Source organism: Mus caroli, chromosome 18 (assembly GCF_900094665.2).
Source record: "Mus caroli chromosome 18, CAROLI_EIJ_v1.1, whole genome shotgun sequence".
Lineage (NCBI taxonomy): Eukaryota > Metazoa > Chordata > Mammalia > Rodentia > Muridae > Mus > Mus caroli.
Window position 1 is genome coordinate 34,401,502 of NC_034587.1, and position 26,386 is coordinate 34,427,887.

At 41.5% G+C, this 26,386-nt stretch overlaps 1 protein-coding gene and 1 non-coding gene across 13 annotated transcripts in view; both read left to right on the forward strand.

The window, feature by feature from the left end:
• The window catches only part of LOC110285079 (protocadherin alpha-4), a 225,915-nt gene that overhangs the window by 191,286 nt on the left and 8,243 nt on the right, over positions 1 to 26,386 (forward strand). For all 12 annotated transcript variants that reach the window (XM_029472218.1, XM_029472213.1, XM_029472216.1 and 9 more), the window contains 2 exons: positions 2,989 to 3,047; positions 6,086 to 6,174. In XM_029472218.1, the coding sequence (XP_029328078.1) occupies positions 2,989 to 3,047; positions 6,086 to 6,174 (148 nt within the window). The remainder of the gene's footprint in view (positions 1 to 2,988; positions 3,048 to 6,085; positions 6,175 to 26,386) is intronic.
• LOC115029935 lies at positions 16,927 to 17,033 on the forward strand. Its single transcript, XR_003835496.1, has one exon. It is a non-coding gene; the product is annotated as a U6 spliceosomal RNA (small nuclear RNA).

A 26,386-nucleotide genomic window follows, 5' to 3' on the forward strand; every position in this document is an offset into this window, starting at 1 on the left:
CCTAAGGCATAAATCACAAATAATTCCATAACAGGATAAATTAAATCTTTGTATAATTTTAGCAGGAACTCGTGTTGGTTCTTCTTTTTCAATAGTATTACATCAGCCATATGGATTACCTAACTGACTTTTCCTGCATCTAGAGTTCTGCGACTTTTATTATATTAGAAGACTAAACTGGAGTACTTCCCCAATGGAAATTCAGCACACCCAAGGTGTGGTGGTGTGAGTCTGTAATTGCAGCAGTTGGCAGGTGAAGTCAGGAAAATCAAGAGTTCATGGCCAGCCTTGGCATGGTGAATTTGAGCCATCCTGGGCTCAACACGATACCTTCTTTCAGATGAACAAACAAACAAACAGATAAAATGGAGAAAGAGAAAAAAACCCTTTTAATTCTGAGGTGTAATATTCAAATATCTTAGAGGTAAACAGTCATAGTCAGTCCCAGGCCCTCCTATCTTGTAGCAGATACATCAGTAGTCAGTCTTTTAATCTGAACATTTTCCAAACTGAACCAAATTTTGTATGCAGCCCACATACATTTTGGGGGTTTCAATTTTGCATTCTTTTAAGATGCATCAACATCTAGGAATGTAGAAGTAACTATATGTAACTACCACTTGAATTCACCAAGTGGGCAAATTTAATGTCTTTAGAGCTCATTCATTTTTATACTTAAAGTGTACTTTATCACAACTTTTGTGACAGTTCATTTACCTAAAAAATTCTAAAAATTTATCTAATATGAGTCTTCCCCATGTTCTAAGGAATAATCCTGTGTTCATTCATCTTTTGAAGATATCTGTGCTTTATGAGTAAAACCGATACAGTCAGTTTCACAGAATATATCACCTGGTCAGGAAAGTATTGGGATAAAAATGCTTATTTCATTGTGTAGTATTGGATGGTGAATTAAGACGTTCTAGTTGCTTTCTTCCTTTCTTTTCCCCTGTCTGATCTTATTGCCATAAGAAAATCTCGTAACTATCATTGTAGCAAATAAATCTGAGAGGTAAATTGTTGCAGATGGGCTGTTATTGAAAAATAGCAACATGACAAATTAAACGTGTTGTTGAGGAAGTTAGATTGTGTAATAAAGCGAGTTTCCTGTTCAGCCCAGACAGAATTGTGCCTTTCAGCAAACCGAGGTTAGTAATTTCATCCCAAAGATCAAGTTGCAGTGATTTTCATCATGAGTGTTACTCAATCATAGAAAGATAAGCTTCAGTTACTCAGCAGATGTTTCTAGAAAGACTTTCCTCAGTGGACAAGCTAACACTGGTCCTGCCTATGACAGGAGACGGCAATGATGAGAACTTAGTAAAATGTATTTTACTTATGTTTTCAGGTTCATAAAATTATTTGCAAACATTTTATCTTTTGTTGCCTCTAACAATACTTGTAGAAAATGAAAGCCCATTTCATTTAGTCTGTAGGTAATTTATGCAGCTTTATATGTGACAATCATGGCATGTTATAGATTTGAAAACCAAGGATGAAGCCAGTTACACATACATAGCTTGCTAGCAGAATACAAAATAATGAGGTGACAGCTTTTATGGGGGTAGGGAATGCTGACCCCATCACTTCAGTGGGCATTCTGAAGTGTATTTATGAAAGTTCACATTACTTGCATGGACTATATGAACGATGGGGGTAAGTATACTTTGAAGTTTGAACCCATTGACTGGCACTGCAACCGCTTTATGTTGCTATGATCATTGTAACCTGGAAGAAATTCCCCCTTCCATTTCCAGTTTAGTATCCATGCCTGATTTAATCTCTAGTGATTCTGAGTGCCTTCTGGCTCCCCACCCAGTCTTCAGGTGCCATATTTTCTCTTTATCAATTCTACTTTGGAATGACAGTTTGTGGGCAGAGGGCACACAAATTTTCTTTCTAGGACATAGGTGGTGCAGAAAGAGTTGGAGTCCTTGTGGATTTCATCTACTTCCTGCTAAGCAATCAGAGCCTAGTGAATCAGGAGGTAAAGCATGAGAAAGGGGCAGGGAGCCAGTGCAGATTTACAAGAAGGTTTGGGTAGCCAAACAAGGTCAAACTGCAGTGGTTTGTTTTCTTCTTTTTGCTATCCCTCCTCCATCAGTTGAAGAGGCTGTTGTCAGTTGCTAGTGTTACAACTGAGCACATCCTTCTCAGGTCAAACATGCTGCAGTCTGCAAAGCCAGCAGTAGATTGCAGTCCTCTGCAGTCCAGGCAGATCTGCAGAATTTGTGTGGTCCTGAACTGTTATAGCCAGACTACAGGACTGAAGGTGTACCTCTCATGGGGCATTTGAGGGTAAAAACAATGGATTTTTTTTCCTGTCATGAGACAAACTCCTCTAATGTTTGTTTGTTTGTTTATTGTATATAAAATTAGTTTATTTTTTATTAGATATTTTCTTTATTCACATTTCAAATGTTATCCCCTTTCCTAGATTCCCCTCCAAAAATCCCCTATCTGCTCCACCCTCCCCCTGCTCCCCAACCCACCCACTCCCATTCCTGGTACTGGCATTCCCCTATACTGGGGCATAGAACCTTCACAGGACCAAGAAATACGCAGGGAGCTGAAGGTGACTGAAGCCCTGTAGGAGGAACATCAATATAAAATAACCAGTACCCCCAGAGCTCCTTGGAACTATACTACCAATCAAAGAAAACACATGGTGGAACTTGTGGTTCTAGCAGTATATGTAGCAGAGGATGGTCTAGTCGGTTATCAGTGGGAGGAGAGGCCCTTGGTCCTCTAATGTTTTAAGAACATAGACTGATATTGGGCAGGGCACATCTAAGCCTGACCCTCACAGCACCCCTAAGTATGGATTTCCTAAACTGATATGTATTATGGGTTTCATATGAAATGTCCTATTTGGTATCTTTGGATTGTGTGATGAAAATATTTAAGGAATAACTAACCAAGTAGTACTGCCTTAGGTGAACATTGATTTGCCATTTTAACAACAAACTCCCTTTGTGATTTTTGCAGCCCCGGCAGCCCAACCCTGACTGGCGCTACTCTGCCTCGCTGAGAGCTGGTATGCACAGGTATGTCCTTCCTTCTCCTTCATTCCTTCCTTCACTTTGGGAGAAACTCAAAGTAGGCTCTGTTAGATAAACTGTATCTCCACAGCCCAGAAGCAGCTGTTTAAATTGAGAAGCTTTTAAAACTCTGCCCGGGAATGCAATTATTTTGGTCTTCATGATTATTTCTTGAAACATTGGAAGTAATTAGTGCCAAGTGCTTATTGAGTGCTGGGAAATGAGAATGCCGTGTGGAATCAGGCTGGTTTCTGTACTTTCATCAAAATTCCTGCAAGGATATGTCAGTTTAAAAACTTTTGTATCAGCTTAAAAATATTTTAAATTCCCCGTGATCATTTCGAGTTCTTCATCACTCTCACCCATTTTTCTCTCTCTTAAAAATTATAACTAATTCAAGTTAGGCACTTTCAGGTTTGAGTGCATTATAAATATATATACATAAACTGTTTCCCATCTCATAGTTCTTCATTGCCTATCTCCCACTGACCTGACAATTACACACTGTTAAACACATTAACTGATAGCTGCTCTTGTTTATATATTTGCTCCTTCTAGAATTTTCTACCTTCTCCATCACTTTTGCTGTCTTATTGTTACCAATATCATGAGCTCTTTAGAGATGAGCCATGCTCAGGACATTACTGAATATCTAGAGACTAATCTAGCTTGCTTTAGAACAACCTAGAGTAATAGGATTACTCAAGACTCAGACTTAATATAGTTTGGTCTTTTCTACTTTGTCTCTTTGACAGTAACTGATTCCCAGAGCTGATGTGCCCATGCCATGGGGCCAAATGAAAGATTCATTATTTGTGACTGTCTTTGGAAGCCAGATAGGGAGACTCAAGAAACTAATGATTATATTAGCAAAAGGATTTAACTTTGAAGAAGAAATGAACTCCAGACTTCATGCCTCTCAGAATATCTGGGCAATTATGAACGGAGTCTTCATCAAACCTAGTCAATGTCTAAAGAAAAAGCTTATAGCATAGTATGTGTAGAATTAATGAAAATGTAATTTTAGCTCATTAAACATGCATTAGATTAAAATAAATTAATGCCTTCTCAAGCTTACAAATGAGTAGAGATCATTATACGGGCGTTATTTCTGAATCAGAAGTAATCAGGGAAGGCCTGAAGGCTGGTAACGGGCTTGGTGAGATGCCATGCTGGAACCAGGGTTATGATTTTAATCTAGAACCTCTTATACAGATACTAGGTACCAGAGGAATTGTTTGCATATATTAGAGAGGTATTGTATATCTGGGATGATTGTGGAGCTGTGCATTAGGTAAATTAAGCCCGTTTTACATATCAACTTTTACACTGTGATTGAATTAGGGTTTTGCTTGAAAGGTACCAAAGCTATGAGGTGCAGCTTTTGAGAAACTATGTTTAAAATAAAACAGTAAAGGAATTATCACTTTCTTGTCCCAATTTGCTCCTGTTTGGGTTTCAGTTTGGGATTTAAGTGTGTAAGAAATGAAATACAACTCGAAACTAAAGCATTTTGTCTTGCTCACAGTGTAGGGCATTGGCCATGTGTCAAAGCTGTGACCTTGCAGAATGCCCCCTTCCCACAGTGCACTTGGCCTGCCCAGCCTCGGGTATCATGCCATCCTCATTTTACTTTTCAAATTTGTTTTGAGCTGATCTGGTTGCCAGGAAGTTACATCTTTATGTCCTCATACTTTTCTGGTAGCTCCAAGAATGCCCAAAGGATATTACAATTAAAAAAATATAGAAAGAGAATTCTGGGCTGGAAGTGAAGGATAAGAGTGTTAAGTCATAATTTAGCCTGTGGATTTCTACCCAGTGTATTTGGAGTGAACAAGCAGGGGACTGCTGGATGCATAGATCCCCTTTCCTCTAATAGTTCCACTTCTGATCCGTTGTCTCCTGTCACCCCTTTAGTCAGTCACTGAGGTCTTAGTAATTTAATTTGAGGATAAGCAAATGTCTATAATTTTAATGTGTCTACCAACTTAGGAGAATTGTCCCAGTTACTGAGCTCGGACCCTGTTTTCCTTCTTTTTCTATCTGGATATATTTGAAGCTCTGATGTGCACTAGCTGTAGACACACATAAATTGACACAGAGTTCTTCCTGACCTTAGATGGTTTGATTTCTCTCTGCTAGCCTTAATGAGTCTCTCAGATCATGTCCCAGCAGTGCTTTATGTATATCTCTTCTGGATCTATGAATTGCTGCGATTGGGTTTCTTTTGTCTTAGGATGTGTTGGGTAGATCATCTATGCATAAAACAATACAGAAAAAATAAAACAGAAGTAAAGCTAAGAGTTAATCAGAGCTGGGGCAAGCAATACTTTTGTCACTGTCTATCCATCCAACTGTTCTTTGTAGTTTATCGAAGTTTTCTTTAAAAAAATACAAAACAAAACTAAATAGTTGGGCTGGGTTTTGCTGCTCATGCCTGTAACCCCTTCTACTTAGGAGGCAGGTAGAGAAAAACAGCAACTTCAAAGCCAGCTTGGGCAACTTAGTGACACTGTCCTTGAAATAAAGTAGGAAGGTTTGGGGATGTAACTCAATGATAGAGACCTTAGTAAGCATGTATGAGACATAGAGTTCAATTCTCAGCTGTATATGTGTATCCCCCGACTCCCAGGAAGGAGTCGAGTAGCCAAACTAATATCAACGATATTAGTATGTTTAACCCAAGAGAGGGTTGGAAGTTCAGAGAACAATCTTCCCTCATCAGCACTGAGACATTAAGATGGCATTTGTGCTCTTGAGGGTCTTTTGTTAGATTTAGTGTGCACCATGAGGCATTAATGAAAACCAGAACTGCCATAAAGACAGAACACGTTATTATCACGGTGCCACAGCAGGCGGCAAGTCAGCAATGGTCTTGCAGTTTTACAAGGTGACTGTTCAGCAGGGATGGTTGCAGTTCAAGCATGAGCAAGGAGTGTTGGCTGCAGCCCTCCCTTCAAAATGGGGGCAATTTCTGAGGGCAGGGAGAGAATTGGAAAGGAGTTTATGGTCTAACTGTTATCTGGGTCTATGTGTTTATTCAGCTCTGTGCACCTGGAGGAGGCTGGCATTCTACGGGCTGGTCCAGGAGGGCCTGATCAGCAGTGGCCAACAGTATCCAGTGCAACACCAGGTAAAGAGTCAGAATCTCGCTGTTCCTCTGGAAACTTGTCAAATGACCTGTTTTTTTTTAAGAGCAGAAATGTTGATGGCTCCTTTTTGAGTCTTTCTTTTCTTCCATAAAAACATGGCCTCTGGATATACATGACTGTTTTCATTTCATGCTTAGAGTTCTTCAAGAGTTGAAAATAGATAACTGAGAACTTATTACACCGATTTTAGTCTTAAAGGCTGAAGAAACAGAGACGTTCAGTACTAAATCCAAGTTCACACAGCTTCTGAATAGCTGAGACAGGTTTCAAACACAAGTCATCTTGCTCCAAATCCAGGCCTATGTGACAGGACCGCAAAGCATGCTGCTTTGCAAAAACCCACCCAAATTAAAACGAGTGCATGCACAATACAGAACAGATGACTTAAGAATGTGTATGCGAAAACATCTCTCTAAAAATAACCAGATGCCTTTCGAATGATTAGGCTGAATAACGTGCCCAGCTAAGGGCCTATATTTTGCTGGCAATTCCAAGGACTTTATTTATTCTAATCAAGCAGCATTTGCTATTTATGAGTGTTTCACATGTCAACTAAAAGTAAGGTTGGTCAAAAATGCACAAGTTGAAGCAATTTATTATATAGCTAATATTGCCAGATGGCAAGGGGAAGAACATGAAAGACTCCATTGAACCCATCTGCAGTCCCGGTTCAGTGAATGAGAGAGAGGAGAGTGTTTTCAGCACACTAACTGTTGTAGGATGAGGAAGCACCTAGGCAGGTCGGAGCTACCCAAAGCCACACCTGAAGTCATGCTTGAGCACACTCCCTACCTCTCGGGTTAGTCTTGCCGTCATGAAGACATTATACATTAGTTTGGTAAATTAGGAGCGAGCTTTGAATATATCCTCTCATTAATGACATTGATCAGTGTAAATCTCCAGCCACATATAAAAAGGGAGCATTTATGGATTATTTCATGTTTTGGAACCAGGTTTGTCCTTCAGATTCAAAAGAATATTAGGGATAAATATTCCTAAAGCATAAATATATGTGTATATGAATACATATACACACATGTGTATATATACACACATCCAATATATATGCATACATACACTTACATTTACTATTTGTCAGAACTCAGTTGCAACCAAGTTCATTTTTAAATTTTTTCATATTTGAGAGTTTCATATGTGTATATAGTGAATATGATCCTATTTAATCTCCATCTACCCCTTCCAACTTTCCCTCTATCCCCCTAACTCCATGGCATTTGTTTTGACAGCCCTTTAAGTCCTGTTAGTGCTGCCCATATATGCATGGGTGTGGGGCCATGCACTGGAGACTGGGAAATCTATCAGTTACCACATCCTCCAGGAAAAGAATATTCCCATTATCTATCCACAGCCAACAGCTTCTTAGACAGGGGTGGAGTCTGGAGATCATTTTGCCCAACTGTTCATGATCCATAGTTTTGATGGAGATAGGTGAAGACTCTCCATTGCTCTCTTCCCTTACTGGCTGCTGATACATGCCCCATGACCCTCATGGAGTGGTCAGGCTCACATTTTTTTTTTTTCAGTTATTCCATGGTGACCTAACTATGCTCTTTGAAACACCTCCACACCAATTACACAAAAGATAAAAGGGCTGTCCTCTGCCTTCTGCCATGTCCTTTGTACTTGGAGGCGTTAGAATTCACACTGTGTTCTTTGTCATTTGAAGAGGAATGGTGTAAAGATTAATATTATTATTTAGAATAAGAGCTGAGCTGAATTCCAGTGTCAGGCTTACTTACTGACTGCACAAAACCAAGTGCCTAAATGCATCGCAGTGGTTGGCATGGAACATCAACGCATATGTAGTCAGGTTACTCATGTTTGGGGGGAAATAATTTCATGGCTTGTAATCTACTATCTGGCTTTGACTGATGACCTGATGGTTAGAATCCAGTAGTTCCCATTTGTAGGTCCAGATACAGGTCCTCTGAGGTTATCTGGATTGTTACAACATCCGTAGAGTTGAGTCTCCCACCGCTACACTCCTGGGCACGGGGAGAGGAGCCTTTATTCGTTGCTCCTTGAAGAAAAGGAAAATGCTTCCCCAAGCTTGGTTTTCAGTCTCAAACAAAGCCTGTTTTTCACTGACTTCATGTGCTTTATGGTGAAGGTGCAGTTGTTTCTGGAAGGTTTCTTTCTTGTGCTTGTGGCTTCTTCCATTTGTATCTGAGCTCTTCCTGTGTCTTGCCACTGACCGTCCCTTTATGCCAACTCCAGAGTGGTCGTGACCAGGGGCATAAAGGAACATGGACCCACTTTGCACTGCTTTTTACTCATGTGTGTGCCTCTTGCAGTTGTTTTTCCTTTTAATCCTTCTGCTTTGCTGGTAAGCTCTTCATTTAACTTCACAGTCTTCAGAAGCCTGGGGTAAAGAAGCTATATTCTGAAGGGCTCAATGGAGGCATTACAGGTGATGTTTTCTGTAGGATAAACAAGTCAGGCATTAAATTGGGTGATTCTGATTACTGGCCCCTGTTCTCCAGTCTTGCCTTTTGTAATAAGCAGACCTGGATCACATGTCTCCTTATTTCCCTCCAGCTTCCCTTGAGATTGAGCACAGAGAAAATTAGCTAAACAGTGAATGCACAAAATACAGTTACAGCCTCTGCAAGGATGGAGGAATGCGTTTTAGAGGCAGGGACATTAAAAGGCTAGGCACTGGTGTGCAACTTTTAACTTTGGGTGAATGCCTTGACAAGGTCTTTTTTTTTCTTTTGGTTTTCGACCTCACTCTGTAGACCAGGCTGGCCTCGAACTCAGAAATACGCCTGCCTCTGCCTCTCAAGTGCTGGGATTAAAGTCGTGCGCCACCACTGCCCAGCTTCCAACAAAGTCTTAATTAACGTTCTCTTGTGATTAATTCCTAGAGGGAATCCTGAGGGACTCTAAAAAAGATGGGTCCTGCCTGTTTGTCTGCAGTAGGTCAGGCTGCTCTAATAGTTAGTTGTTCAAGGCTCCTCTTTATACAGTTCATAGACTCTCAAAACTTACCGGACGTGTGCAAACTGGATATGATAGTGCACACAACAGCACAAGAGATGCTATGTGGCAGGGTAGCAGGGTCTCAAGTTCAGGCCTACCTAATCTACATGGGAGACTCTCTGGAAAAACACATTATAAACAAAATAACCACAGTTAAAAAGAAAAAGCAGCAATAAAAATATTTTAGAGTGGGAAATCTAAGCAAATCTTCAAGTTCTGGGTCCATGGAGTCAACCGACCACAAATAGAAAATATGTGATAAAAATATATCTGTACCAGATAGGTACAGGGATTTTTTTTTCTTGTCACTCTTTCCTAAATAGTACAAGGTAAAAACCTGCATAGCATTTTTATTGTATTAGGCATTACCACTCATCTAGGGTTGATATAAACTACACAGGAGGATTGTGATATTACATGCAAACACTACACCATTTTATATGTGATTTGAACATCAACTGAATCAGTTGTCTGTGATGATCCTGGAGTCCATCCCCCATGGATAACAGAGGATAATAACTGTTCTCTCTATTTACCAAGAGCCCAGGGAATTCCAAGGCACAGAGCTCTGCCAAAGATAACATCATAGCTTCTGAAGCAAGGTCCTGGGGGACCTGGAACTAAACAGTGAAAGATTAATTGGGTGGGATAGGCTCTAAGGCAATGAGGCTTATTAGCTAGAGAACTCAGGGTACTAGGCAGTGGTTTGCAACATGCACTTCCTGGTGTAGAGTACCAATAACATCTAGGGACTTGTTAGAAATGTTCAGACAAGCTCTCCATGTGATCTCAACACACCCTAAATTTAGGAATCCTTATAGAAATGAGTTTGTTGACTCGGGTCTGTGATCTTTGCTACTTAGGAGCTGCTAACCGGGGCCTGCAAGTTCAAGGCCACCTGGGCAAGCATAAGGAGATGCTATCTTAAAATAAAAAGTGAACAGAATGTAACTTAGAGTTAGAGCATTTACTTATCATGTGGGAAGCCCCCGGGCTCAATCCCCAGTGCCAAAATCACAAATTAGTAACAGCAAAGATGCATTGGGCTGGAGTAAATATTTCTGATGTTGCCTAGTATGTTTAGGGGCTCAGCAAGTGTGTGGAAGCCATCTGTTATGATTCTTGTGGGAAGCAGGGGCTTTTCCCAGACCCAAGACATAATTGCCAAGCACTGGAGCTGCAGACCCAGAGTAAGCTTCCTGCGACATTTGCTGTGCTGTATGCTCCTCGGGCCTTTCTATACTCAGTTTCTTTTTCAGAGAAATGGGTATAAGAGTAGTGTCTTCCTTAGGAAGTCATTACAGTAATTGAATGGCACTCACATGTTAAGGAGTCTAAACAAATTTAGTGAGAGAACAGCTATTTTTATGATTTCTTAGATTTTTTTTTTTTAAAGATGAGTCTATTCTTTTTTTACTTTCAAAATGTAGACCTGAGGTTCTCTGAGTAGTCTCTGTGGGGAGGCTGTGCCACTGAAATTTTAAGTGCTTATCTCTGTATTTCCTTGTAGGATTGCCTTTGTCCTGTTCTGTCACATCTCTACTCGGCAGGAAATGTACATGGTTATGTGTCCTAGTTTTATAGGGGGATCCAGTTCTTATTCATTTTATAGATTTTTGCCTTTCTAACCAAGCCAAGTCCCCAAGGAAAGACTCAATATAGACTCCGTCCCTAGTCACTCCTCCCAAAGAAACCATGTCCGCTAAGTTTTTTGGAGTCCATTTAGGAGCACTGTCAACATCTTTTATGTCTCATGAGTGAGTGCAGCCTCAGGCCCTTTGGGAAGACTTTAGAAAGCATGCTGTTCTACTAACCTGCTCACCCTGGACTTCAGCTGTTGTCATGGCAATGCCAGTCCTGGTAGGTGTGTGCATATCCTTATTAGGAAGAAAAAAAATGAGTTCAGGGATCTTGTGAGTAGGGCAGCTCTTTTCTGTGTCCTCCACTGTCACCTTCCATTTGACATCCCAGGAAAAGAGCTTTTTGTAGTGAGTGATCTCTAGCGGGGTGGGGGAAGCAAACCCTTAGAAGATGCAATTTCATTTTCAGGGGGTGTAAAGCCCATTATGCTTGTAGAAGTTTGCCATGTAGCTCATGATACACAAAGACTTGCTGGTTCTGGCCTGGTCTGGAGGGAGGTATCAAGGTGATATGGAAAGAAAAACTATCCTAGGAGAAGCCAGGAAGCTTAAGTCTTTGCTGCCTCTGTCTATGTGTCCTTTCTTCATCTCTTACTTGGAGGGACACTCGGCACCTTCCATTTTTATTGACTGTGTAGGTAAAAAGATGGAATTGAGAATGTCTTGATGTTCTAAAAATTCTCATGTATAATAGTAGTTTCTGTGATAGTTCTATACCCCCTGTATTTTCTGTACATTTCTCCTCATACTAGTTTTTCCAGAGTTGCTAGCTCAAGGTCAGACACCATCAAGGTTAGAAATCATGACATGTATTAAAAGAACTTCTTCCTTCTCAGTTGTCCTCAAAAGGATACTCTAAGTCTCATGGAAATTACCCAAGCTCTTATCAATGTGTGCTTCTTGGCATGCACAGTGAAGAGAGGAAGAGCTAAAGTTTCCTTAGAAACCCACAGATGCAAAGACACAGGCTAATGCTGGGCAAGGAATGCTGGGCAAGGAACAGAACCTCATTATAGCTTCTCTGGTTGTCATAGATCCATTTAATATGTTGACTACATTGGAGCAATAGAGTATGGTCCTTGAAGAACTTCTTCCTGACAACTTTGACTATGTTTGTGAAAAATCATACTCTGTAGTCTTCTTTTGTTCACTGGTTGTGTGGAGAGCCAGCTGTTGTATACACACATGTAATCCTTGCGCTCAGGAGGGCTGACACAGGATTATCATCAGGAGTTCAAGGCCAGTCTGGTCTATATACTAAGTTTCAGGCCAGGTTATATAGTGAGACTCAATCTCAAAACAAAGCAAAATAACCAAACCAGCTAACCAACCAACCAACAACAACAAAACCCCATGAAACAGGATTTCTGAAATACTCATCTAGGTCTTGATATTCACTTTTTCTGTTGTTGTGGGCTTTTAAAGCCCATTATCAACAGTCTGAGTCAGGTTTCTGCTAGGGAGTTCCCAGTGTCATAAAAAGCCCAAGAAAGGGAGAATTCATCAATTTTCCACTTGTCTCAGCAGCACAAAGACTAAAGACAGCAGGCTGCCTTGTTGTTTGAAAGCTTTGTGAGGAAGGGGAAATGAAGGGTGGAGTCCATGTTTCCTTTTGTGAGGAAGATCACCAGGATTGTTTAGATTAAGAGTCTGGGAACTCCTATTTGGAAGGCACTTGAACAAGAAAAGTCTACTTCTGACCTGGCTTACAGTAGAATTATCATGACAATTCATAATTACTTTAAGTGTTGTAGTTCCAGAGAGGTCTTGCCCTTGGTCTCACCCACACTGGCAAGCTACACACTAAAGCTTGCCTCGGTGATAGTAAGGGACTTTTATAGCAAGAATTTTTTGGAGACAGTCAGTCAAAGGAACTTGAAAAAATCATCTTCATAGAAGCAGTCAGCTTTGCAGTTGAGAAGGTCACTGCCTAATCTGGAGAAACATATTCAGGTCAAATGTTGACTGTAGATCAGGGGTCTCTAGGGAAGGCTCATGAGGGTTCCAGTTGCTGGAAGTGAGTGTGTGGGTTGTGGAGGGGATTTATTCTGCCTTGGCATTGGAAGCCTCCTTGCTGTCTATCAGCAGAAGGGTAGGGAGCAGAGATAGATGCTGTTCTACCCTAATCTAGTCTTGAAGCCAAGTACTTCCTCAGCAACCATCTTGTCTACCTTCTAAGAAGAGGACCAGGTCAAGGATGGGAGGGGCTAGTAGTAGAGGTGATATTACCAAAGGAAATCACGAAAAGGGATGTTTGGGTTCTTGTTTAAATTGAGAGCTTTGTAGAAGATATATCTAAGAGGTGTAACCACTGAAATTTGAGGTATGAAGAAGTACCTTTGGATGGCCAGATTTGGGTCCACAAGAGAAAAAAGACAATGAGAAGTTTGTTATTACTAGAGCCACACCTTTTACCTGCTGTATTCCAAACCCTTAGTCTCTGGATCACAGGTGCCATCACACGTTTTAAAATAAAGACTTAAAAATGAAAAATGAGTGAGGGTTGCTTTGTAGACAAAATTCTAAACAAGCAAGGTCAGTGTTGATGATTCAAGAAATTTCAGCATATCGAGTTTATGTCCAACTCTGTCCAGAGCTCACATGCCATGCTGGGCCAAAACTAAGTAATGAAGTGATATTTTCTAGGTCTTCTGTTTTCCTTTTTTGCTTTTGTTCTAACTCTACGGTATAGACTGTGTTGCTTAAGAGCATATGTGTTCCATTTCTGCTCCCATAATTACCTGGAGTCAGATGAATGCCAAGTGAGCAACTTAGAATAGATGCTCACCAACCTGCATGAATAGAGATTAGATTTTGGGTGGAGAAGATCACTGGATGTGTACACAATAAGGAAGATACATTTGAATCAGTGAGTTTACTGATAAGCCATAGAACACAATTCCCCACCCCATTTTTGCCAAAGTCTACTAGGAAGGTTGGCCCCTGCCTTCTGCCTTCTCCTAGGACTGGAGATAGAACTCCTCCCATGGTGCTTGCTAGACAAGTGCTCTGCTAACTGAGCTGTATTCCCAGTTCTCTTACTAGGAAAACAAAATGAAACAAGCAACAACAAAACTCAACACTAAACCACAAAACAAACAAAAACAAACAAACAAACAAACAAATAAACAAACAAAAAACAGCCCTAAGGAGATTTTCCCAGTGAATGCACTAATAGGAAGGTCTTTGTTGATCAGCTCTTAAAAGTCTTTAACTCTTGAACCATTGTCTTTTGTACTATAGAGACAGTCTTTTAGAACAAGAGAAAGATTTAACAGCAATATCTACTATTTATTAAAGACTGTGAGAGAAGCATTCCCCAGGCATTCCATAATTAAATAACTCTGTGTGTGTGTGTGTGTGTGTGTGTGTGTGTGTGTAGGGGAAAACTCAGAGGACAGTCTCAGGTGTCATTTGTCAGGTGCTTTGCACTTCCCAGTTTTATTTATCGACAAGCAGATAAAGCTTGCTCACTAGCCAGCAAGCTCTAAGGTTCAATCTGCCTTTGCCTCCTCAGTGCAACACCGTGTTTGACTTTTTTTTTTAAAGCCTGGGTCTAGGGATGAAACTAATGTCTCTGTGCAACATCATTCCAGTCCTTACCCAACTTTAAGAGAGAAGGGCATTATCATTCCCATGATTCAAAGAAGGAAGTGGGGGCTTAGGAGAAGTAAGTGATTTCCTTACATCATGCAGCTGATCATAGGGTTTTGCTGACTTTTGTATTTTCAGTGTCAAGTCAAAGGCTTACACACACCAGTGAATGCTTAAGAAAAATGTATTGAATTCTTTAACGAATACAGTGCCAAGAAGGCATTTCAGCCCATGTCTTCCTGCTGCCAAACCCTATTTATTCACCATGTTCCTGTCATGTCCCGTGTGGCAGGTGAAGGGTTTGTTGCCTGAGCTCTCGGCCAGCTACAGTGGCCTGTACTGGTTTCATGTTACTTCTATCACAAGTTCACATAAATTTTGTGCCTTAAGATATCTCAAAGCATCTCAAAGTCCCAAATGGGGCTAAATCATGGTGTATTCAAGGCACTAAAGCAAGGACCCACTTTCCTTCAATTGCCAATAACATGTTTTGTATTTCTATCTGAGCCCCACACCAGGCACTTTCAATGTATATATTTGCATGAATAGTATATTCACAAGAATTTAGTTATTCTCTAGGAAAGGACTACTTTATCATGTTTCCTGTATCGTTATGGGTCTTCTCTAGCAGAATCATTAGTACCCATTTCTATTACCAGTCTCTCTAAAGTAGTTGAAGCTCTTTCTATCCTGTCTCTCAAAATTCTTCCAGACTCTACCCAATGCCCAATTCCAAAGCCACTTTTATGTTTTTAGTCATTTGTAACAGCATCATTCTGCCTTAGGGTACAAACTATACTTCTGTATCCAAAGATCACAACAAATGAACACAAAATAGGTAGTTTAAAACAATATAACTTGATTATCACTTTTGAAGATCAGAAGCTCAAAATAGGCTTCACTGGCTAATATAATGGACTTGGAAGGGCTACAGTACTTTTTAGAGGCTCTCTAGAAGGACTTCCAAAAGCTGGGCATGGAGGCACACAGGTGTTATTCCAACACTGCAATTCTAACAACTGGGAGGCTTAGGCAGGAAAATGTGGAGTTGCAGGCCAGGGTGGGTGGTATAGCATGAGCCTGTCTCAAAAGTCATTAAAAGAATAAGAAGACCCATGTTTTTACACTCTGCAGCTTTTAGAGGCTGCCTGCATTTCTAAGCATTTGGGTCCTTATTTCAGCTGCAAAGCCAGCAGCGTTAGCATCTGCAAATCAATCTCTCTTTCATTTCTAAGGATGCTGTAAATGCACTGGGCTCACCTAGCTAATCCAGTACAATCTATCTCAAGATCTTTAATCATACAGGATTAAGATCACGTTTATCATGCAATATAACACACTTGCAGGTCCTCTTTGAGAAAGGGCACATCATTTTACCTATGACAGGATCTTTGGTGTCCAAGCAGAGGTGGCTGTGTGTGTGCACGTGTGTGCATGTAGATAGTTTAATAAAGGTGAAAGTAAATTAAGATACATATTAGGAACATGATTTTAAATCCTTTTTAAGAGCTACCAATTGCCCTACCTCTAGTTGGGAATATTTAATCGTCTTTACTCTCCAAATCTTAATGAATTAAGAGCAGATGCAAGGCTGGTGTGATGACTCAGCAGGTGAAATGCCTGCCTTGCAAGCCTGGCAGCCCGAGTTGGATTCCTGGAACCCACATGGAAGTGGAATGAGAGAATCAGCTCCGCAGGGTTGTTCTTTTGCTTCCACATGTTCACCTGGAGCATACACTACCCCTACATTATACAATACAATAGAACATATATAAATATATAAAATGTAAAAAGCACATGCAAGGAGCTGAATGATCAAAGTTAGTATTGTTGTTATTGGCAAAAATAATCTGTAGAATACTATCAGGGCCTCCAATTTCCAAAATGAAAGGGATGAAAAAAAACAAAAACAAAAACCAGGTATCCAGTTCCCTTGGTGGGGAGAGCTATCCTGGTTGATTGATTACTCATTACAAGTTCAAGGAGAGAATAAAGAAAGAGAATTTAGGTAAGGTATATCGTGAATACACTGACTGCAGATACTTGGCACAGTCTATTTAGAATCAGACTTTCCCTACTCCCTTCCCCCAATAGAATAAACAGTTATTTCCTAGGAACTGTAGACAAAGGAGTAGAGTTAAAGGTCTCTTTCTTCCTAGTTCTTTCCAGAGCACATCACCCACAGGATAGAAAGGCCGATCTGGTGAGCACTCTCTCCTCTCTGGACACAAGAGGACTAGTTCCCACCACATTACCATGCTAAAGCTTAATGCTGACTGGTATGCACCTGGCTTAAGAACCTCGTTCTAAGGGTTGGGAGAAGACATGCTCTGAATCACCCAAAAGCTCTTCTGAAAGAGTAATCATGGGGCGAATAAAAAAGTCACTATCCATGAAGTGATGCCAGGGAACAATGCACATGGCCTGTCTTGTCTGCCTCTAGCACCTGTGCCTAGGAAGAAAAGGTACAATCAGGCCTTACTTAAAGAATAACAGGTGCTCGCTTCGGCAGCACATATACTAAAATTGGAACGATACAGAGAAGATTAGCATGGCCCCTGCGCAAGGATGACACGCAAATTCGTGAAGCGTTCCATATTTTTTTTTTAAAAAAGAAAAGAATAGCAGAAGAATTAAGAACTTGATCCATGTGTGTGCACACTGGGATCTTGAGGATGGAAAGTGCATTATCCAGTATTCCTTAACTTTCCATGTTTTCCTCAAAGAGGTTTCCTATGTTAAAGACGGGAGTGGGGTAATTGGGACGTAACTCTCTGGGTTCACATGTATCTTGGGGTTTGTTTGTTTCTTAGGTGTACCTTGTATAAGAACCTAACTCAACACCAGTTTCTTCTAAGATGTAATAGGCAAGGCACTTGAAAAGCCTCTCTGAGAGCAGGTGACTCCTCCCAGTGCTGATGGTGATAAGGCCTTGGAGCCCTTACAGAGCCTCCTGAGGAGCAGCATCCCTGTGTGTTCTGAGTGGCACTGAGATGTCAGTCCAGTGCTGTCGCTGAGGTCTGAGTGTCGTGGGACTGTTCAGTCTGTGGTTCTTGTCACTTCAATTTCTTTGTGTTAGACCAAGAATAAGTTGATTCCACGTAATGACCTCTGGGAAATTTCTTTGGGGAGGATGGCTCTTTTGATGTGTTACCTTTGAATCCAGGGATTTAGAGGTGGACATTAGCTTCTGTGATCTTTCTCACTCAGGGTCACAACCTTGCCTCCAGCATAATAGCCTCTAAGTGGCTGTTTGAAAGGCACTAGGAAGATACTTACACCAACTGAGGCCCAGGCAGGCTGCTATAATTCCATAGCTGGTCACTGGCATCAAGTTTTCTTTTTAAAATTCTCATTTACTCCTGTTCTTTCTTTCTATCCTCCACTGCCCTAGCACAGATGGAGACATGGAATTCTTGCTAGAGGTGCTTTCCTTGGCTTAGTTTCAATATTGAGTTTGGTAGGACCCTTCTCTAATATCACCCACCATTTATTATGCTCTCGTATAAGACCAGGTTCTAATCCAGCTGATATGATTAAAATATTAAATATGTAATATTTAATGATAATTATGAGTGTAAAAATAAATAATAGTCACAATACACTGTGGAACAGAAATGTGTAAAGATAGAAGTATGACAGTGCCATGTGATTAAAACAGCCTGGTCAGGCATGGGCAGGGCTGATTGCGGGTGAGGTGAGGGTGGGGCAGTCCAGAATGTCTGACTCTGTTGTACTCAGGTCAAGCTTTATATAAGTCAGCTGAGTTGGTCCATCTTTTCTGAGAGGATTCCCCCAAATTATTTTTGCAAGACACAAATCTTGTCTCTAAAGCCATGAGTGATGGATGTCTGGAGCCTAGAAGATGAAATTGAGAATCTAGAGACCATGTCTGGTGTTACTTGGCATTTAATATGATGATATAGTGGAATGGAAAGTATGAGAGAGGGAGAGAATCTCGGGCAAAGGAAACAATACATGAAAAAAAAGAATAAAGGGAAATAAATAATCTTGGTGACTACGATGCACGCCCGTGGTGAACAGGGTAGGAAAGTGAAAAGGAAATCAGAATGGAAAAGCAAAGTAAGCCAGATTTTGTAGGACCTTCAATACTCTCATAAAATAACAAAACAAACAAATAAATGACAAAACAAAACTGGTAGTTTACTTATCTGGCTGTGGAGCTCCGCCCCACCTCCAAGTTTGTTTTTAGAAAATGCTTTTATGAGTTACTAAGCTAACAAGAAAAGTCGTTTTCCTCCCTCAAACCAAGTTGGGAACTTTAGATGTCTACAGATAGGGAAGTAAAGGAGAGACAAACGAACTCACCTCCACTTCCATTCTCCCACAGTCACACACAGGACCGGAGGACTGAGAGTGTCCTGAGGGGGACCTGGTGTGATCATATCTGAGAGAGTGTATATCATGAAGACAGGCATGTTTAAAGCTGACTTCGTATTACCACCATTTAGTAAACCTCACAGTGCCAAAGTCTCTTTTGTGTTACCAAATTGTGCAATAATATGTAAAACAAGGGAAACTACAATACATGAACATTGCTCTGGATGGTTTTGTGTCAACCACCAAAAGCAAGCCAACAAACAAAACAAAACAAAACAAAACAAAAACAAAAAAATTAAAAAAAATTTAAATGCTACCAGCAATTATTTTCATTCAGTTTAAAATACCACAGTGCCTTGAAATATTTTTATTTCAAGTAGACTTTGAAATATTTTTACCAGATTAAATGGCGGTGATTGAAGTGTGTAGGTCAAGGTGGTGATGTTGGTGAAGGTCTTCCATGCTCCTGTCATCTTGTCACTGTGGTATTCTGACAGAGTCTCCATTTTATGTCCTCGATGCAGAGATATCACTACTTGTCTAGAAATGGTTGCTTGAGGCTGAGAAGTGACACAGCAACCCGGAGCCTGGGATAGCTGCCAGCTTCTGAGAAGCACAGATTGCGATGTGAGGGGGAGGGGAAAGAGGGAAAGTTTCAAAGAGCAACCAAAGGCACGGGATGCTTTACTGGTGAGGGGTGGGAGGGATGATTGTGCCCTCACACACTGTGGGACTGGGCAGGGAGCAGCGACACTCCTGTATAGACTGCCACTGGGCTGGAGGAGGATACTAGCCAGCCCTGGGCTCTGGGTCCAGACAGGCTAGGCTGATTTCGCAGACCTCCACACTTAGAAAGGCATCTCTGTTAGGTCCCAAAGAAACCTGGGAGAAATAGCTAACTGCGTTGTCTATTAGCATACCAAAACGTGTGCCTGGCTTCGGGGCTCACCTGTGGCTCCACCCAGTGCTTCTCAACCCTCCGCGGACCCTAAACCTCTCCAGCCCAGGAATTTCGCCTCCCCTCCCCCAGCTTCTGATTCCTATATAACCATGCCATTTAGGCCTTGAGCTTTCTTGGCCCGCCCTTGGTCTCTTTTTCTCTTGGTTCTCTTCTCTTTCTCTCTCGCTCTTCCCCTCTCTCTCCTCTCAGGTCTGAACTCTTCCAGGTAACTCTGGCTGTACTCTCTCTCTCATATCTATACTTAAAATCCTCCTTGAGGCTCTTAATTTCTTAACGACCCCCTCCCCATTTTCATGAGGCACTCCGAGGTATGAAATAGATCCTTGCTATGAAAGAAACAAGAATTTTGAGAATTAAAATTTTCGCTGAACTAAAACAATGAGCAATGCCTCATTCTCTCATCTCCCAGGATGCTCATAAAATATTTTAAAGATAAAATATAATTGTATTGCTAATGTATATTGAACTATATGGTGCTGTTTGCATAAAAAAAACGCCTCTCATCTACTCTCCTTCAGTAAAACAGCCCATGTTAGCAATTTTGTGCACACCCTCCAAATAGGTTTTTTTCTTTTTGTAAATATGTAGTATTTTATTTTAACAAGTCTTCTTAATATTTAGTTTATATTTAGAGAAACAATAAAGATAAAATTTCAGAAGTCCCTTATAACATGCCCCAGTTTTTGGATTTGTGTGTATGTGTGTGTGTGCTTGTTTTTATGTCCTGTTTTTTTGTTTTTGTTTTCATTTTACATCTCTCTCCTTCTCTCTCCCAGTCACCCCTCCCACTATCCTTCTCCCCATTCCCTCATCCCTTTTCCTCTGAGCAGGTGGGACTGCCCTGGATATCCCCCTTTCCTTAGTATATCAAGACGTCTCCATGGGCATATCCTCTCCCACTGAGGCCAGTCAAGGTAGCCCAGCTAGAACATCCCATGGAGAGGGACCAGCTTTTGAGATAGCCCCTGCTCCAGTTGTTTGGGAGACACATGAAGACCAAGCCGCATATCTGCTACATATGTGTGGGGAGGCCTAGGTCCAGCCTGTGTATGCTCTTTCATTGGTGGTTCAGACTCAAAAAGCCCCAAGGGTCCAGGTTAGTTGACTCTGTTGGTCTTCCTATGGATTTCCTATCCTCTTGGGGCCCACAGTCCTTCTCCCTATTCTTCCATAAGAGTCTTCATGCTTCACCTACTCTTTGGCTATGAGTATCAGCATCTAAATCAGCTGCTGGGTGGAGCCTCTCAGAGGACAGCCATGCTAGACTCCTGACTGCAAGCATAACAGAGTATCATTAATGGTGTCAGGGATTGGTACTTGCCCATGGGATGGGTCTCAAATTGGGCCCATTATTGGTTAGCCATTCCTTCAGTCTCTGCTCATCCCCAGTGCCTGCATTTCTTGTAGACAGGATAAATTTGGGGTCAATAGTTTTGTGGGTAGGTTTGTGTCCTGATAGCTCCACTGGGGTTCCTGCCTTGCTACAGGAGGTGGCCTCTTCAGTTTCTGCATCCCCACTGCTGTGAGTCACAGCTAAGGTCACTCCCATTGATTCTTAGGTACCTCACTTATCACAGGTCTCTGTCTTGTACCGGAGGTGCCCACCACCTCCCCACCCCCCTCAGTTGCAGATTTCTATTAGTTCTCATGGCCATTGGCCCATCTCTCCAGTCGTTCTCCATACCTGATCCTGAATCCCACAGTCCCTTCCCCATACCCTCTCTAATGCAATTCTCTCCCTCTATTTGCTCCTTAGGACTATTTTATTCTCCCTTCTAAGTCCTTCCTCACTTGTGCCTTCCTTCTTGTTTAGCTTCTTTGGGTCTGTGGAGTGTTGCATGGGTATCCTGTAGTTTATGGCTAATATCTACTTATAAGTGAGGCATGTCCTTTAGGGACTGAGTTTCCTCACCCAGGATATTCTCATACACTTTATTTACTTACTTAATACAGGGTCTCTTTATGTAGCAAGGTTAACTAACCTAGCACTACCTGCTGTGTAGCCCAGCGTGGACTTTAAACCTTGGTCCTGCTGTCTCGTGCCTCCTGAGTGCAGGGAAGACAGGTGTGCGAGCACCAGCCTCAGCTAACAAGCTTCGTGTTTTAGAGCAGTTCACAGCAAAATAGAGTAGGAAGGATGGCGCTCCCTCTCACATGCATGATCATCCCTCACTGTGGGTAGGTGCTCTGCTCCAGAGAGGAGGATAAAACTACACTGATTAACCCTTACCACCCACAGCCTGTAGTTTACATTAGAGTTCACCCTATCAAACCTTTAAAACATTTATTTAGTTCTGTAATTTTCATAAATCAAAGTGGGATTTGCTATGCATACTAGTGTACAACTCATGAGCACTATTTTTTTACAATACGTTTTTATATGTTTGTGTGTTTAATGAGTACATAAGTCAGTACAAACACACCTGCTTATTTCTTATTTTATTTTATGTACATGAATGTTCTACCCACAGGTATGTCTGTGGGAGGATGTCAGGTCTTCTTGAAATGGAATTACACAGACACTTATGAACTGCCGCATGGCATGTGTGAGCTACCATGTGGTTGCTAGGAAGTAAACCCTAGTTCTTTGGAATAGTAGCCAGTGCTCTTAATCACTGAGCCATCTCTCCAGCCCCTGATCTACTTTGTTCTTTGATAAGGCAAGTAGTACTAAGTTGTAGCCTATAATTCAATTTATTTTTACCCTATTTTCTTCTTTAGTATCTTCATTTGTAAACAATGCAATCTGCATATTTTTATACATATGACTTATACATTTTTCACCAATATCCATGTGTGGTATATTTCTAGAAGTAGAATTGTGATTGTCATAGGGCATAACTTTACAGTAATGCTATTATTAAGATACATTGAGAATCCTGGAGCAGAGAGAGGAGAGAATTTACTTGTAAATGACAAACTATTTCACTTCCTGTAGGAAGGCAAGCATTATGTTTGTGCCAGTTACTCTACCGTAAAACTCAAATACACACCTATATCTCTCACTGTATTGTAACTCTTCAAGAATAGGACACCTGTCTGTATTCACTTTCCCAACTCATATCCACATCCTTATCGCCTGCTATAATGACCACTTTGTTGTCAACAAATATTTAGTGGCATAAGTAATAAAGCTCCGGAGAAGAAGGTATTTTATCTGTTTTACAGATGGAAACCATCAAAGCAATGTTATAGAAATAGTATAGAAGAAATGAGAAGAAAGATTAGTGGCTCTGATGTTTGAACCCAAGGCTTTGACTGTCCTAGGACTTGTTCTTTAGACCAGACTAGCCCAGAACTAACAGAGATCTGACTTCCTCTGCCTCCCAAGTGCTGGGTTAAAGGCTCATGTCACTACGGTCCAGCATCCCAGGGCCACTGATACCTAATCTAGAGTGCTTCCTTCCAAGTCTTAACTAGGCAATCATTTCCAGAGGCCTTGAAAAATCATTGTCTCCCTCCCAGCCACTTCTAAACTGGAAAGGTGACCCTCAGTGACACCTGAGAAGGTCAGACCCTCTGGCATGAGGGTCCCTGAAAAAGAGATTTCTTGGAGGTCCTGCCCACAGGAATAAGCTAACAGCAGTATTTGTACTAATGATAATTATTCTTTATTGCAGTGTCTCCTTGTGCCAGGCATTCTTCTCTGTAATTTATGAGCCATGTCTCTTTTAATGCTCACAGTCCCATTAGGTGGATATTGTCATCTTTGTTTTGCACATGAAAATGGTAGGCACTGAGAGAGCCAAGAGACTGACTGCTCAAGGTTTTACAGCATGTGAGGAGTGAGGATGAGGTCCTTATTCAAATCTGTGACCCCATTCTGAAACATCTGAATTCTAAGCATTATCCCTTAGGGTGTCATAGTCAGCTGCCATGGAGGGGTGTGGAGTAAGGTTTTTGAGAAGAAATGCTATAAAGGGAAATTCCTTTTTCTAGATCCTAGAGAACCTAAGCAGCCAGAAAATAAAACAGAGAAAACAGGCAGCTTGAGCTGTGCCTGTGTTGTGGAAAACACTGGAAGAAGTTTGATTTGATTTTTTTTTCAAGCTAGGAAAGTGGGAAGGTATGAGACCAGCCATTCCAATGTTTGAATCGGGATTTGGAGCACGTGATGCCTTTATACTCTTAACCTAGAAATGGCAGAGTTATTTTGGGCACAAAGCGAGAGCTGTGGCTTTAAAAATATGCCAACTGTATTTCTCTCTTCCGCTCCAAGATTACTGAAAATTAGCCCAGCTGTGGCCCGAGGCACCAAACAGTCATAGAATCTTTTTCCAGATCATCTCATCCCACCCAAAGAGAGTGAAACACCAGGAGTGTCATTTCTGGTGACCCCTGGCAATCAGCCTGTCACTTGCCCAGTCTGATTTCCAGTCAGAGATCAAAAAGCTCGGCCTGTGAATCTAGAGCAGCTCCACCCCTACACACTCACACACGCACATGCACGCACACACGTACGCATGCAGGCACACACACAGCACACTGCCAGGCTTCCAAGGTGTGTCTGTTTAAAGCAGAAGTCATTGTCCTACTGAGCCAAGGGCCATCGAGAGAATGACTTTTCAACTTCATTACCAAATCCCTGTGTGATTCAGAGCAAATCAACTTGCTGTAATTTAAGCCTTCAGATGTTTTTCTGAAAAAATAAGACATTATTTTAAATCCATATTTAAATAAATTTAATTAATTATAATAACTTAAAATTAGTCAAATAAATACACATTGGCAAAATGCACAAATAAACTGCCTAGCTCATGGGAAGAATTCAATAATCCTTTAATAAACGAGTGAATCTTCCGTTTCTCTTTCTTACTAACAAGTAAGAGTTAATGGGGTTTTCATTTTGTGCCAGGCCGGCGCACTTTAAGAAGAATTACATTTAATTTCGTAACAACTGCTATTATTACCCACTTTACAAATGAAAACCGAGGACCGAAGATAATAAAAGATATCTGGAACACCGTAATTTACACCAGGTAGCTAGGTATCTTGGTAACAAAGTTTCAAGCTTTGTAGAGCTCAGGAAATAGATGCTGGCATTTGTTTTTATGGTTTTTTTTTTTTTTTTCTGTGTCCACTTTAAGAACCAAGAAGCTGCAGGAAAATGAAGGATGTGGTTGGTTGGTCCCCAGGTGGTTGTAGTCTTTTTTTTGTCTTTCTGATCCAGGACAGGCCTCAGGTTTCAGACTCTTCTGTCTGAAGAGTTTTGAGTTTTGCGAACGTGATGCAGGTTTGAGCAATTGATCAGCAGCTGAGGGGCGGTGCTTCTCCAGCAGTCCACAAACTCAAGTAAAGATGGAAGTAAGGAAGAGGGGATGTTTTCCATCTATAGCCCGGTTTTGTTGTTGTTGTTTGTTTGTTTGTTTTTGTTTTTTTCCAGCAGTTTGAGTGTAGATTTGTTGTTGTTGTTTTTGTTTTTCCCTTTAGTCAAGCACTAGCATGTATACAATTCTAAACTCAAGCTAAATTCTGAAAACAGGACTGGAGCAAGAGCCCATTGCACTAAACTAGAAGACACAAAGGAAATCAGGGCCGCCATAAAGAATGCAGTGACTCTGTCTGTGGCGCGGGTGGCAGAAGCAGCTAGGGAGAGGGAAAGGCAGGGTGGCACTGAGCACAGAGCCTCTGGATACTCACATGCAAACCCCAGACGAGCCTTTGGTAACCAGACTCTTCCCTCAGCCGCGGGGATCAGCGGCAGCAGCAGCCCACCCCTGATCAGGAACAGTTCAGGGGAGCTGGCTGGCTGGCTGGCTGGGCCGGAAGCGCCTGTAATCATTTAATAGCCTTTGCTGGGTGCACTGACAGATCAGAGTGGGCGGTAGGCAGGCTCCAAAGTGCTGTCTGGCAAGATAGTCCTCGGCTTTAATCACAATGATGGGTTTTCTGGAAGCTCTTTATTAACCTCAGCACCGAATCCCAGAGATGGTAACAAAGGGATGAATGGGGAGACGGGGGAGGGCCTGAAACCTGGAGGCTGAGCTGTGATTTTCCTGACTCCTCACCCTCACCCCCTCCCCCACCTTCGTTTCTTTCAGCAGATTCTAGCTCAGAGGCCCCTGCCTGCCTCTCTGCCTCTCTTGCATCTCTGCCTCTCTGCCTCGCTGCCTCTCCAAGATGGAAACAAAACTGATAGCCGTAACAACACCCGTACATGTATTATATTTTACGTTATCAAATGACCTTGATACACAGTTCAGAATGTGCCTCTGCAATCTGCCTAGATTCTAGTGCCAGGCCACACCGGTTAGTAAATCATGTGTCCAAATTGGTCCTTAGGCCCTACATCTACAAAACAGGTACACATGTTAGCAATACCTATTTCTTTTAGTCTTCATTGTCCCCCCTTTTAATTCTGCAGTTCAGCATGGGGCTTTGGGGAAACATTTACAGGGTTGGCATGAACCGCAACTTCTAAAGACCCTCCCCTGGCTTTTAAGTCCCCAGTCATTCTTAGTCCCTGAAGAATGCCATGAACCCATGCAGCCAGACTTAGCATGAAAGAGGAGAGAGAGGAATTTTGCCCAGAGACCCCTGGACGGTGCCCAAGTGGATTATAGGATTACACGAAGTTGCCAGCTAGCTACTTCCGGAAAGCAGTTTTTAAAGTAAAAAGGGAAGATTTATACTTTTGAAAAATGCATGCAGTTC